At 39.7% G+C, this 15,561-nt stretch overlaps 1 protein-coding gene across 1 annotated transcript in view; it reads left to right on the plus strand.

Moving 5' to 3' along the window:
• Positions 1–15,561, plus strand: part of AP2B1 (adaptor related protein complex 2 subunit beta 1) — a 113,863-nt gene that overhangs the window by 14,548 nt on the left and 83,754 nt on the right. The window contains exons 4-5 of the mRNA XM_063456628.1: positions 162–297; positions 585–830. Coding sequence (XP_063312698.1) covers positions 162–297; positions 585–830 — 382 coding nt within the window. The remainder of the gene's footprint in view (positions 1–161; positions 298–584; positions 831–15,561) is intronic.

Raw genomic sequence — 15,561 nt, forward strand, 5'->3', positions numbered from 1 at the left:
AAGAAAATGTTAAAAGGTGTAGTAACTGCTTTAATTTGTCAAATTCACTGTTGATAGTGAGATTAAAATTTAGCTATTGGTACTCATAAGATGTGGATAAGAATTTCCATCAACTAAAGTCTGGCTTCCTTTTCACCTATGTGGTTTATTGTGTCTTGCAGCTCCCTGTTTCCAGATGTGGTGAACTGCATGCAAACAGACAACTTGGAACTGAAGAAGCTTGTATACCTGTACCTGATGAACTATGCCAAGAGCCAACCAGACATGGCTATTATGGCTGTGAATAGCTTTGTGAAGGTAGTTTTACATTTACTTCTTGTAGGGTTTCTGCTCTTCTTGGATGAGGGTTGAGTTCTTTCTGTCCAGGTCCTTTAGTATCACTTTGGTGTTTTTGTTGGTTTTTTTCCACACTGGTACTTTGGTTGTTTTGTCATGTATATTGAGATCTTATTAAATGTTTTTATTTCTCTATTGTAGACATTTTGACATTTGGGGTTGCTAAATTACAAGTGATTGTTTTCAATATATTTTTTTGTTTTTTTGCCATAACATTTTTAGTAATAACCCAACCTCTTATTATTCAGGATTGTGAGGACCCCAACCCTCTAATCCGTGCCTTAGCTGTGCGCACCATGGGCTGTATCCGCGTAGATAAAATTACGGAATACCTCTGTGAACCACTTCGAAAGTGCTTGAAAGATGAGGACCCATATGTGCGCAAGACCGCCGCTGTATGCGTAGCCAAACTCCATGACATCAATGCGCAGATGGTGGAAGATCAGGGTTTCCTTGACTCACTGCGAGATTTGATTGCAGACTCCAACCCAATGGTGAGACCCAGTAACTGTTATAACATTTAGAATAAAACATTTTACTGCCCTTGTATAATGTGACTTTTATGCAGTTAATATTTTGGAACCAAGCACAATTCCTAAGAGTTGAATAGAACAGATTTTGGAATAGAAGTTATTGTCTATTTTATTGTGTGTGCTATATTTGTACTGTTTTTCACATCATCAAACTACTCATATGCACTACTAATCTACTGCCAGATGAACCCAGCTTCCTTTTGGATAGAGTAGCATCAAGACATTATGAAATTCCAAGTTAAGGATTGTTTTATGAAAATTATAATGATTGTAGAATTTAATCTCTGAGTAAAAAAACCAAAAACCTTTAAATTACTAATTTATTAGTTCTGTAAGAACTGGCTTGTCAAAAACAGAATAATTTTAGGACATTTATAATGCTACTTTTTCTTGTTTCCTTGGTAATGTAGTGGTACTCTGTCTTTTTTTAAATATTGAAATTGCCAGTCAGTTTTTGAGATTGTTGCACTTTTTTCAAAGATTCTCTCCAAATTTTTAGAAATCAGTCTGTGCAAATAAGATACATTGTCCTAAATTACATTTTAATTGCAAAAAACGTTATTAGTAAGTCACCAAAGATTTCTCAGAGCTGTCCAACCCCTGGCAACAACCCTCTTACAGGCAGTTCTCTTGCTGTCTGTCACAAAAACTATAGTACATGGACTGAAATTGCTGTGATTATTCCTCTCTAAAGCATGTCTCCTCTGACATACAGTTTGCTCAAACGTCTGCATACCCTGGCAGAAATTGTGAAATTTTGGCATTGATTTTGAAAATATGACTGATCATGCAAAAAAATAGTTGTTTGGCTTCTTTCTAAAGCATGATGATAACAGAACTCACCTAAATGCCCTGATCCAAATTTTACATACGCTTGAATGTTTGACCTTGTTACTGACACACAAGGTGACAAACTCAGGTTAAAATAGCAATTAGAGGTTAATTTCCCACACCTGTGGCTTTTTAGATTGTAATTAGTGTCTGTGTATAAATAGTCAATGAGTTTGTTAGCTCTCGCGTGGATACAATGAGCAGGCTAGAGCCATGGGGGGCAGAAAAGAACTGTCAAAAGACTGTGTAACAAGGTAATGGAACTTTTTAAAGATGAAAAAGGATATAAGAAGATATCCAAAGCCTTGAACATGCCAGTCAGTACTGTTCAATCACTTATTAAGAAGTGGAAAATTCAAGGATCTCTTGATACCAAGCCAAGGACAGGTAGAACAAGAAAGATTTCAGCCACAGCTGCCAGAAGAATTGTTCGGGAAACAAAGAAAATCCCACGGATAACCTCAGGATAAATACAGGCTGCTCTGAAAAAAAGACTGTGTGGTTGTTTCAAGGAGCAGAATACGATGATACTTAAACAAAAATGAGCTGCATGGTCGAGTTGCCAGAAAGAAGCCTTTAGTGCGCCAGTGCCACAAAAAAGCTCGGTTACAATATGCCGACAACATTTTCACACCCCTCACAGCTTCTGGTACACTGTAATTTGGAGTGACGAGACCAAAATGGAGCTTTATGGTCCCAACCATAAGCGCTATGTTTTTGGAGAGGGGTCAACAAAGCCTATAGTGAAATGAATACCATACCCTCTGTAAAGCATGGTGGTGGCTCACTGATGTTTTGGAGGTGTGTGAGCTCTTAGTATCATCGAGCCACTCTCAAACGTGCGGTTCATGCAAGACAACCAAAAACTTTGCATGACCTGGAGGCCTTTTGCCAAGACGAATGGGCAGCTATACTACCTGCAAGAATTAGGGGCCTCATAGACAACTATTACAAAAGACTGCACGCTGTCATTGATGCTAAATACACAGTATTAAGAGCTAGCGGTATGCAGACTTTTGAACAGGGGTCATTTCATTTTTTTTTTCTTTTGTTGCTATGTTTTGTTTTGATTGTGCCATTCTGAATATGAATCCAGTAAGAAATGTGTTTTGCCTGCTCTCATGTTTTCTTTAAAAATGGTACATATGTTACCAATTCTCCGGGGTATGCAAACTTTTGAGCACAACCATAGATGCTTATGCAGTTGTCATGGCTTTAGGAAATATTAAAAGTAAAAGTGAACCTGCAGAGCTTGGAGACGCTGATCGCCAGTGCTGCACAACAGTGACACAGGAAGCACCTCCAGTGGGCGTCTGACTTTCACTAGAGGAATTACTAGGCACCAATGTAAACACTTTTCTCAGAATACTCTTGCGACCTGTTTTTTGCTGTCCATAAGTAGGGTAATCCAGACGTGGACCCCTTGCTCACGGTGCTTAGAGAGATATCAGCTATGCCTCACTGATGATGCCTAACAAGGCTGAAATGATCGTCTGGGGTTGCTGTATCTCTCGTGCAGAGGGAGTTTTCTCTCATTTCGGATCTGGACTGCCCGTATGGGGGAAGTAGTTATGGTAGGGTGTGGAACTGCACTCTATCCCTTTAAGCAGTATGTAGCTGGGTGCAACTCGGACAGTCTCAGTACCAGAGACCAAATGCTGAATAACAAATAGAAGAAAGGTTCAGGCACTCCAAGGTTCAAGCAAGTCAATTTTATTGAACCCACTCCATCACAACGTTTCAACCTATACACGGTCTTTGTCAAGCTACTAAGTGCATGTATACATTCATTTTTATAGGAATACAAGTGATTAACAAGATCCCATCAATCAGACAATTAGTTAAAATTACATCCATATCCAACCCCCAGTATAGCCACATTGATAGTAAAGGCTAACAGCTGTGTCACAAGTGCAAATTAACTCAATTGGAAGCCTTCTCAACAAGTACCATCTCTGGGTACTTGTTGAGAAGAGAACATATCTGAAGCATATCAGACTGATCTCACCCGTATGGGTGAGACCAGTCTGATATGCTTCAGATATGTTCTCTCTGTAATGGCACAAGATGAGCTAAAACCAGCTTGAGTTCTGAGCGGGGATCCACCGAAGGGCAGGCTATTTCAGTTTCTGCCCGTTCTCAGAATACTCTTGCGACCTGTTTTTTTTTTTTTATAAAAAAAAACAAACTTGACCATCAAGTCTAACCAAAAATTTTACTAAAAAAATTGGTATAATTTCTAAACAGTGAATTGGTAAGGGAATTGTAAAATCTAGTCTAAAATAGATGAACTGAAAATATTTTTTTTTTCTTGGCTGCCTTAGCCTTTTGCAGTTCCCTGGATAATTCTTCACCATTCACATTTAAGTGCAAACAGAGCATCGACATTAAGAGAAATAAATTATTGCAGTCACATAAACACAGGTGTCAGGTTTCACTTTTTTAAATAACAAAAAACATTACTTTCTTGGTTTGGAGGAGCATCCTACTTAGAGAAGTATTGGAGACTATTCGGCTTCTGTCAGTAACAAGCCGGAGTACTGCTGCAGAATGTTTCAGACATTTTAAGAAGCAGGTGCACAGCAGGGTATTGGACAAAAATTTGGCCTGGTGATATATGGAAGAGCAGGCCAATACGTAGGTGGTGGCAGAGTGTGTAATTACCAATGACCAGGGCAAGTCATGCGCAGAGCCCTGCTGAAGTGAATTTATTGACACACTTGTTCTGCATTTGCTGGTGACCTGTCTCTAGGTTCCTCATAAGTGAAATATCGGGACAATAGAGGGGCAGGATTAGGAGAGAGAGAGTGTGTGTGTGTGTGTGTGTGTGTGTGTGTGTGTGTGTGTGTGTGTGTGTGTGTGTGTGTATAGGGAGGCTGCCTGTGATTTTGCTTCATTTACAGGCTGGCAGTGTGGTGTGTTTGAAGGGAGGTTGCAAGTGGTGTTGCTTGTGGGGTAGACTTATCTATGGTGTTTTAGGGGGGCAGGGGTAGACCACCTGTAATGTATTGTGTTTGGGGTAATCTACCTCAGTCTTTTTTTGTGTGTTAGTTAGTTTCATGTTGAATTATGTGCGTTGGTTTGGAGTATGTATGCGGGGGAGGTCTGTTTGTGGGGTTGTGTGTCTGTGAATGGGTCTGTTTGCAGGGTAGTGTGTGTGTTTGTATAGAGTGTGTCATCGTGGTGGGATTGGGACTGTGGAGAATTTAACAGTAGTTGAGGATACAAGCTATGTTATAAGGTGGCATAGGAAATACCACCTAAAGTTTATTTTTTTCCCCTTTTCCTGTGGCTTACCAGGGAGGATGGGGAATTCTGATCCCTGGTAGAGTTGCTGTTTATCTGCACCCGGTGTGTGCCGACAGCTCCTTCCAGCCAACATCAGGGAATGTAGCAGTGCGGCAATGCTGTGATGCAGCCGAAGGAAAACCTTGTACGACTGTAGGGTGGCTTGCCTCTTTCTTCTCCACACCGGCCATGGAGCACCTCTGTGTCAGCCTTCTTATACAGCTGGCCCTACAGACCCCATTGTACATTAATTCACAAAACTGCCTGCATACCGCCATTGAGTCGGATTGTGACTGAATGTGTGCTTTGATAACATGTGAGTTTTGTACTTCATTGCTTCCCACTGCTACAGATGCTTTGATAAATCATGTTAGTAATTTTGGCGAGTGCCGGTTGATGGTGTAATGCTGCTAAACTGCAGTGAGATTTAGCACATTTAGCCCTGCAAGGTTTCTGTTGCTTTACATGTAAGTTGTTGCTTAGCAACCCCACGGTCCCATCTCTAGCATGCTGGATGATCTGGAACCAGGGCTGTATTTATTGGTTGCTATGTAACGTGACCTGTTTTTTAAGGTTCATCTTAGAGTGTTAACTGAACAGATTTTTTTTATCCTGGTAAAGAAGGCAAGATTGACTCATGAAACCAAAAGATTAAATATGTTCTTTTTCAGCTTAATAAACATTGAAGATCTGTTTTTGAGACCCAACTTAAAAATATTAGCATTCTAACAAAAGACCGGAAAGGGAACTGCTCAGTAATCTGTCTTCCAAGTGTGCACACAAGAACAAGTAGTACTATTGACTCTTTGTTTTTTCCATATCATTGTACCGGATCCGTATGTAAGCATAGGGGAGTGAAAAAGTAAGACACATTTACATGGGCACACTGTGTATTAGTTGAGTGAGTGAAAAATATATGCCTCCAACAGCTTGATATTTCAACATAGATCAACACCTCTTTTTGCATCTGTGTGGTCTAGAGGGACAGGCTGAGCTGATCTTTTTGCTCCTTAGCAGGCCCTCCCCTATTTCCTCATTGAGAATCGGAGAAGGCTGGAGCGAGCTAGCCCAGGAAGCTGAAGTGCTTTATCTATATGGAATGTTCTTTTAAACTTTTAGTGCACTGGCAACATTTTAACATTTAACATTAGTAACTTTTACCTAGCCATGTCTTAAATAGATATTCTTGTGATTTTTTTTTTTTTTTGTCTGTAATGAAGCCACAAGAGGGCAACATCTCACTGATGTAATATTTAAAGGAACACTCTGAGAACCGAGATATCTTTATGCATTTGTTGGGTTTTGGCCTCATATTAATGCCGTGTTTTACTCCCTTGCAAATATCTTTAGTTTTGTTTAAAGGGACTCTGTAGGCACTATAACTGTTTAATTTTGATCCCCTGGCTCTCTTTCTCCATTCAAGATTAAACCATTTTCGAGCACTTTAACACTAAATAACATCCACAGCCCTGCCCCACTGGAGATATGGCTACGGTAGAGATTACACACTAACTTCTAGCCATACCAATTCATCCCAGCAATGGGTGCTGTGATGGGCTGAAAGCGGTCAGCTGACATTCTCAGCCAATCACAGCCATCGGTTGCTGCATAAGCTAATGCTTCCTTTAACCTAAGCAGCACAGAGGGGATGGCCTGATGGAGATTCTTGTTAGCATTAAAACATTTGAAATGGTTGAATGCTGAATGGAAGAACTGCGTCACAGAACTCCAGATAGTATAATCCGTTCAATGAGATGAAGCAGTAACCGTGACTACAGATCCCTTTAAAAAAGACAATGTTTTGAACCTTTACGTAGCATAACTCCACTCTCTTAGACACACCTCCCCTTTTGCAAAACATAGTCTTGATTGGATGGTAAACAGTATAGCTTACGGAGGTAATTTTTGTGAAGCATCCATGTGTCTGAGTACAGGGCTGTATATTATTTGTGTGTAGTGTATGTATAGCGTGTATGTGAATGTACTCTGCAATTAAATATTCATATGTAGTGTAGGTGGTTTTGCATGTCACTGTGTGTTGATATGTTTGTGAGATTGGTTATGGTATGCTAATGTAGTAACATATTTGTGCAACTGTGAGAATTGTGACATTTTACTTGATGTAGCATTTGGGGGAATAGTGAGGTAAGCACACTCCACCCTTCAACCTAATACCTCAAACACCCAACCTGCTATTTTTATTTCAATAATCTTTCACCTTCATCTGCCCTCTTCTCACCAAGTCATGCTATTACAGTGCACTAGTCATTCTACCAACCTCCCCTTCATATTCAACATATATGTGATGAAAAACAAAACATCTTAACAGCTACTAATATTTAAAAATATATATATTTTTTATTTTTTAAACTGTATCATTTCCACAGGCAAGCGGTGGGACTTCTATGGGGAGGGAAGGGGAAGATGGTGCTGGTAGCATGAAGTCTATATCCCTGGCAGATGCAGACCTTGTTAATTGCTCCATTGCTGTCCGGCACTCTCAAGTGAATCGGAGCACGGCTTCTCACTGAATGCCAAGACTGTGAGGGAGCTTTTACTGAGCTGGCACTGTTAGCAGGAGGATCAAAGAAAAACAGCACACACATTACATACAGCCAGCACACACTGCAGGCGCAGATGCAGACCTTGTTAATTGCTCCATTGCTGTCCGGCACTCTCAAGTGAATCGGAGCACGGCTTCTCACTGAATGCCAAGGCTGTGAGGGAGCTTTTACTGAGCTGGCACTGTTAGGAGGAGGATCAAAGAAAAACAGCACACACATTACATACAGCCAGCACACACTGCAGGCGCACATTACATACAGCCAAAACATTTTAATGACAGTGCACACCACACGCACGCACGCACGCACGCACGCACGCACGCACGCACGCACACACACACACACACACACACACACACACACACACACACACACACACACACACACACACACACACACACACACACACACACACACACACACACACACACACACACACACACACACACACACACACACACACACACATTATGTACAGCCAGCATGCACCAAAGATTCATGACACCAAGCCACACAACCACTCTTTGCACCTCACCGCCACACACCCACTCTATGTGGGAAGACAGAGGGTGAGACACGAAACTCAAAAATAAGATATGAATGTTAAAATGGAGGCAAATATAGCCAGTTGTGACTAGCTGAGTTGGAGAATTATTCCAGATCAGCTGTTTATGCCCTAATTTTTCCATTCATGCTTAATTTGGGAAAATTCTGAGTTTTGTATATATAGCCCAGCCAATATCCAGGTCTAAGCATGGTACCTATAAAATTATTTTAGTCAGGACAAGTAAATTGTCATGACTTAAAAGTAGAACTGGCTACTACTTTAGTTTCTTGGGTAATTAGATTAAATAAAAAATCCACACCACTGTTCCACAACAGCACAAACTAACATACTGATAATGAATTACGGCTGTCTGGCTAAGCAGTTGAGTGCAGCTGGGTATGTGTAGAATTTAAATTTGTTTTATTTTCATTGCTAACTTTCAATAAATTATACATTTAGAAAAAATATATATAAAAGAATTGAGATAATTTGTTTAAAAAAAAAAAACGACAAGTCTAACAGGGTTTTTCACTGTGGTGATAATTCAAAGTGAATTTCAAATTTAAGGCCAATGTAGCTGAACTGAAAGCATTCCTGACTTAGAGAATTGTCTGGTTTGGCTTTTATGAACGTAAATTTGAAATTCTTTTTTAATTCACTATGAATTCTCACCTTTGTGAATAACCCTGTAAGAGTATCTCAGACATGCGCAATCTGCTCCTAGATTCCTGAAATTACTTATTTGATGTCCAGAAGGGCATTTGAGCTGGACATTATCATAACAGTCCAAAAATCAATTACCTGAAAACAGAGATTTTTACTTAAAGGGACACTATAAGCACCAAAACAACTTTATCTTAATAAAGCACTTTAGGTGTCCCTTTAACCCCTTAAGGACACATGACATGTGTGACATGTCATGATTCCCTTTTATTCCAGAAGTTTGGTCCTTAAGGGGTTAATTTATTCATTTTTTTATTTTTTTCATACGTGTATTACAATTATCAAACTTATATTTCATTGCCATATATGTACATTATCTTACTGTTTTACTGTTTTGTGAATGCCCCGATCCGACAAACTACATTAATTTCACTTATTGGGTTACTGTGAGTGTATATGCAACAGGAGTGAAGAGGTTTACATTTCTACATGTTGGTTCATGTAGTCACTGCGTGTGACATCTTAACCTTTTGCAGAGAGGAAAAACGGGTCGCAAGAGTATTCTGAGAACGGACAGCAGCTGAAATAGCCTGCCCTTCGGTGGATCCCCGCTCAGAACTCAAGCTGGTTTTAGCTCATCTTGTGCCATTACAGAGAGAACATATCTGAAGCATATCAGACTGGTCCCACCCATACGGGCAGTCCAGATCCGAAATGCCAGCAAGTTCTCTCTGCACGAGAGATACAGCAACCCCAGATGATCATTTCAGCCTTGTTAGGCATCATCAGTGAGGCATAGCTGATATCTCTCTAGGCACCGTGAGCAAGGGGTCCACGTCTGGATTACCCTTTAAACTTATGGAGAGAGGAAAAACGGGTCGCAAGAGTATGATGATGCCTAACAAGGCTGAAACGATCGTCTGGGGTTGCTCTCGTGCAGAGAGAACTTGCTGGCATTTCGGATCTGGACTGCCCTTGTGGGTGGGACCAGTCTGATATGCTTCAGATATGTTCTCTCTGTAATGGCACAAGATGAGCTAAAACCAGCTTGAGTTCTGAGCGGGGACCCACCGAAGGGCAGGCTATTTCAGCTGCTGTCCGTTCTCAGAATACTCTTGCGACCCGTTTTTTTATCTTAACCTTTTGCGATCCAATAAATAAGTTTTTCAGCAGGTAGGTCCTATTTTATTTAAAAACTTTAAATTTTATTTAAATAAAAAGAAAATTTGTTATAACTACAAACCAATAAAAAATTACTATTCTAAACTTTTAAAATTTTGTTAGTCTTTATATTTTTTCATTGTATGAAACTTTTTAAAACATACACCTGGATGTAAGCCAGGTTTTCTTGGGCAAGTTCCACAGAAGTAGGCCGTTTCTCGTCTTTGACCTTTGATTTTTCTGTTGCTGCATACTGCACAATCTTTGGTACTGTTCTTTTCATTTTTCATCATGAAGTGGGGTTTACCATTTAGCCTGTCATCAGTGTCTTCTGTTGGTGGCTTTCCCCATGTTCCTGAATTGGCATTTCGAACTTGCCCAACGAGCTGCTCAATCAATGCCATTCGAAATGTTTTGTGTGTAAGTACCTTAAATTTTCTCTGCTTTCGGTCTAGATTGTATAGCATAAAGCTTATACTAATGTGACTTTAGACAGCCAAAAGAACATTTCCTCCACCATTTTATCGAAAGGCATAACTTCCGCAGTAGTGGACTGCTCTGACCACATAACCCATGTATTTGGTGTCTTCAGAAATAACTACTGGCTTTGAAATCGTTACTAATTTGCCTTTTAGTCAAATTTGTTGAATTTCTTATCGCACAAATGAAGGACAATTCTACTGGTAAATGGAAGGTCAGGGCGAACTAAGCTTTCTGTAGTAGTTTTACGGAAATATGGAACAAATGCTACTGAGTAACTTGTTTTGTTTTGTCTGGTTTAACAAAACTCATCATAAAAAAAAGACAGAACATATTTTATGCCAATACAACAATTAAACCTCAGCTGCCAGGGTGAAGAACACAGAACTTCACATCTAGGCTGTAAGGGGACTTAGTTTCAAACCATCATTGTTTGCATCTGCTGAGAACGTGTCCCCTGTCCCTGATTTGGTGCATCTTCTCACACTGTGCACCCAGACTACAACTCGGTCTCTTCTGAAAATGTGTCCCCAACCCCAGCACTGTGTTTCTGCTGACAGTGTGTGCGCCAGTCCCAGCACTGTGTGTGTCTGCTGAAAATGTTAATGGAAGCACCGTGTCTGTTGACAAATGATCCCAGGTTTCAGAGTATAGTTCTATTATTGTTTTCTCCTGTATCCTCAAATTTCTGTGCTGGCAATAGTCATAATTTCATATTTGAGTATTTATTGTATATATAAAAATAAAAAAAAAAAAAAAAAAAAGCGTGGTGATAACTTGCTTGGGCTTTGTCAGCTACATACTCCTGTTAAAATCACTAATTATTCTATTGTTTCAACAATTTTATTTTACGTTTTCCTGCTGTGTACAGTGTCTATTTAATATACCCTGTAGCTGTGGGTTGCCCTTTATTTCAGCAGCTTTATTAGAGCACAGTATCCTTTGGTTCCCCCTTTGTTTGTGAGCTGCTGTGTTGCTGCAATGAGATGACCTTTTTATTTGGTTATTTATTTCTGTAAATGCACATGGCACGCTGCAAACTGCTTTCTACCCACAGAGCCTTCTTCATGGCACATTGTGATAATGTTATCGTCATTAATTGAGGTTGGGGGAGGAAACATGGTTTCCACGTTGAGATTTGTATTTCTTATCTTAGACTCTTAAAGGAAAACTCTTGGCATCATAACCAGTACAGCCCACGGTAGTGGTTATGGTGCCAGTAGTGCCCTGATGTCCTACTAGTGTTGGTAGTCAAACCACTGAAGAATGATTTGACAACTTACCAGAAGTAAGCCAGGAACCCACCTGTGCTGATTGCCTGATAGCACTCTGCTGGCACATTCAGTCAATGAGGCGACCCTGCATAGCCCAGAGGAGACTAATGGAAGCTCCCTGCACTTCTGTTTGAAGAGGAGGTATGAACAGGTTACCAGCTGAACCCAAGTATATTGTCAAATCATTAACAGACTGTAGTTGTGTTGTTGCTTTTTTTAAAACTGTATGACAACTTACCCAGTCCACTGGGCCGCCTGCATGAGAAGGATGACAATCTGCAGCTAAGCCTGGCTAATCCAGGACCGCACTCATTGGCTAGTGATTACGATCCTGTATGACCCTGCTTAGGAGAGCTAACTAGGATCTCATGAATAAGCAAGGACTGCAGCTTTTGGCATGTGGGATCCTGGGAACTTGTCAAAATATTTTAAAATGGTTTAAAAATGTACTCTGGAATGGCACAGGGGCACTCATGGAATCTTAGTACAATTAGCATAGTAATAGTATTCCAGCACATTATGAAAAAACAAGCAGTATATAGCCAAATTAATTGAAAAGGGGGTTTTTATGCAAAAAGAGAATTACTTCTCTGCTTGGAAAAGTGTTTTTTATAAGTTCGTCTATTGTGAAGTATTACTTGAACATGGGTAATTATCCACTGTTGGCTAATATGCCTAAGAGTCCTTATCTTGTGCCCATAGACCAAGGCAACCATTAAATAAAATGCTTAAATGCTAAAGGTTCTTTGTGCAACTAAATAAAGCTGCCACGAATAACAATGAAAAAATAGATCTCTTCAGCTCGATAAGTGGAAGTAATGAGTTTCTTTGTACCATAGGAAGTGTTCCCCTGCATTATCACCAATAGGCATTGATGAGGTTGTGCAAAGTGAAAAGTAGTAAAGTGGTAAACATTTTCACAGCACCTACAAAAGAAAATAACAAAATTGGGACATTCTGCGCAAGCAATGCTAATGAATGGGGAAGCTATATTAAAATGTTGAATTCTGAAAAGTGCTGCTGGTTCCACTGGTTTCCATAGTAATTGCCCTGCTTTGCGTAATTTTTCAGAATTCAACACTTTGATAAATTCCCCCAGTTATTTCGCTTTTTCTAGATATGTTTGTGTTTTATTCACCCGTGTTTATTTAAACAGCCATACTTCCATATTTGGTTATAGAGTTATATTCTTAGTGTTAAATTGCTTTATTTTTATTTGAGCTGTTCCTCCCTATTTTTTTCACTCCCAGCTCTTCCAGTATTAGCAGTATGCCCCAACCCACTTTTTTTTAATGTTTTAAAAGGTTGGTAAGTGGAAGATTCCTATTAATCAAATGCGCATTACACCTCATTAGCTACATTATACACTCAGTTAATTTCCCAATTACCCTCTGACAGTAACAAAGCAGGCTTAGATCCCAGCTTTTATTCATCCTGCCTTTTCATTCAATGCTCTAATTTTTATCTATTTTCGTACACGGTACAGACAGTATTGACTCTGGAATGCCTCTGATTGTTTCATGTCAGTGAGAGTAATCTAATAAAGTTATAACATGTAGTCTAAAAGTCAGAGACCTGCCATGTTATCACATATATTAAACCACAGTGAGGAGTGTGATAACTGTAATATAAATAAAAAACCATGAATAATATTTATATAGAATTTCCTTACACAATTAATTTCAACTAAATAATTGTCAATCTATATGTCAACTTATTCCATATAAATATTGTTTATGATTTTTTAGTCACTGTAGCTATATATAATTTTCATACTGCTATGGTTTTTTTTTCCCTTTGGTGTTGGTGAATGCTCTGAAATGGGTTTATTATTGTGTTTTTCTCTCTCACTTTTGATTTTATTTATTGCATATTTTGTTGGGTTAATGCAACATTACTTTATAATGGCCTTAATATGGAAGGGAATTATAGTTTTGATTGTAGTTTCAGACGGCTTTGTAATATTCAGCCCCAGCTTACAAACAAAACGGTTACTTGCATACTATCAGAACTTCAGTGTATGATTAATATCCTGAGGTTTTCGGTACCAGTTAGTGACCATAGCGTGCAAGGTCATCAACCAACATCAAGGCCAACATTTTTGGTTAGTCACCTGGTAATGTGTATTTGCACATATCTCATGGGAAAGGGGTGGTTGCCAATAAAATAGTACACTAAATTACTATGAATAGGGAATGTATGGGTGTTAGCTTGCCAAACATATTTTCCTTCAAGTTAGCTTACACTCCATGGGCATACAGTGGACCTAAAACTTCTGTTTTATAGCAATTCACTGGGGCTTAGTATGTCTGCATTTTAGCATTCTGTGCAATGTCATGATAACCCAGCAATATTCAGTTCATGGTCAACTATTTCTAAAATGTTTACATGATTGAGGTCTTTAACTATTTCTTCTTTTATGAAACCTCTGGTCTGTTATGTTAAATGTACCCCCTATACCCAGTAGAACTGCTGTAAAGTGCTGATCTATGTTCATATCCCATAAAGCAATTCTGGAAACAATGGGAAGACTAGCATCTGCTAAAAGATGTCATCTACTTCCCAACCTGGTCTGAGCTTACTTCAGAAAAAGACACATGAACTGACATATCATTTGTATTTTTGCAATATTGTTTAATTGTATTATCTAATACAGTAATTCTCTTCAGGGTCAACTACAACCTGGACTGTCCACTTAAATGGACACTCTAATTATCAAAACTCCATTAACTTAAAGGGACACTATAGTCACCCAGAGCACTTCAGCTCAATTAAGTGGTCTGGGTGTCAGGTCCCTCTAGGGTTAACCCTGCCTGATGTAAACATTGCAGTTTCTGAGAAACTGCTATGTTTACATCTGGGGTTAAGCCAGCCTCTAGTGGCTGTCTTCAGGACAGCCACTAGAGGCGCATCGGCAATGATTGAGGCATATTATGCCTCAATCACGCAGAGTGTCCATAGGAAAGCATTAAAAAATGCTTTCCTACGGACACTTTGAATAAGCGCGCAGCATTGCTGTGCATTCGGCGCCGGTGACGTCAGACAAGGATGCTGACGTCGGCGGGGGAGGAGAGGTAAGGGAGCCCGGCGGGGGAAAAGGGTGAGTAGCTGAAGGGGTTTTTAAGAGGGGGGCACCCTCAAGGTACTATAGTGTCAGGAAAACCAAGCGGTTTTCCTGACACTATAGTGTCCCTTTAGTAATGTGTTTGTTTTTGAGGATCGCTTACATTTTAAACTTCCCTTTTTGCACAGAGTGTTTTAAGTTATAATTTATTCTGCTCTATTAATTTACTGTGGTGTGGCTTGGGCTGCATAAACAAAGGGATTTAACTCCTAAATGACAGATAATTGAGCTGTGTGACTGCAGAGGCATGATCTATACTCCAAAACTGCTTCATTAAATGTAATTGTTTTGGTGCCTATAGCCTGTCCCTGCAGGCTTTTTAATATTAACACAGCCTTTTCCGAGAAAAGGCAGTGTTTACATAACTGCCTAGTAACACCTCTAGGGGCAGTTATTCAGACGGCAACTGGAGATGCTTCCAGTGTCAGTGCTGCACAGTGTGCAGTGTCTCCATGCTGAACACTCTCCATAGAGATGCATTGATTCAATGCATCTCTGAGGAGATGCTGATTAGTGCAGCGTTTTAGCGTGCATGCGCAATTGCCTCCCAAGTTTGATTATCTCAGCCACGAAGGCAGGTCCAGCTGTGGCGCAACTAGTTCAGCATGGGAAATAATGTGAGTAAAATCAAATTTTTAGTACAAAGAGAGGGAGGAATACATGTTTGTGTTCCGGGCACTATAGTGTGCCTTGAAGCTAAAGTTGTTTTGATGTTTAATGTTCCTTTACATTTCCTACATTATATTTTCCATTTCCTTAC

The sequence above is a fragment of the Pelobates fuscus genome, chromosome 1 (assembly GCF_036172605.1).
Source record: "Pelobates fuscus isolate aPelFus1 chromosome 1, aPelFus1.pri, whole genome shotgun sequence".
In the NCBI taxonomy this organism is placed as follows: Eukaryota; Metazoa; Chordata; class Amphibia; order Anura; family Pelobatidae; genus Pelobates; species Pelobates fuscus.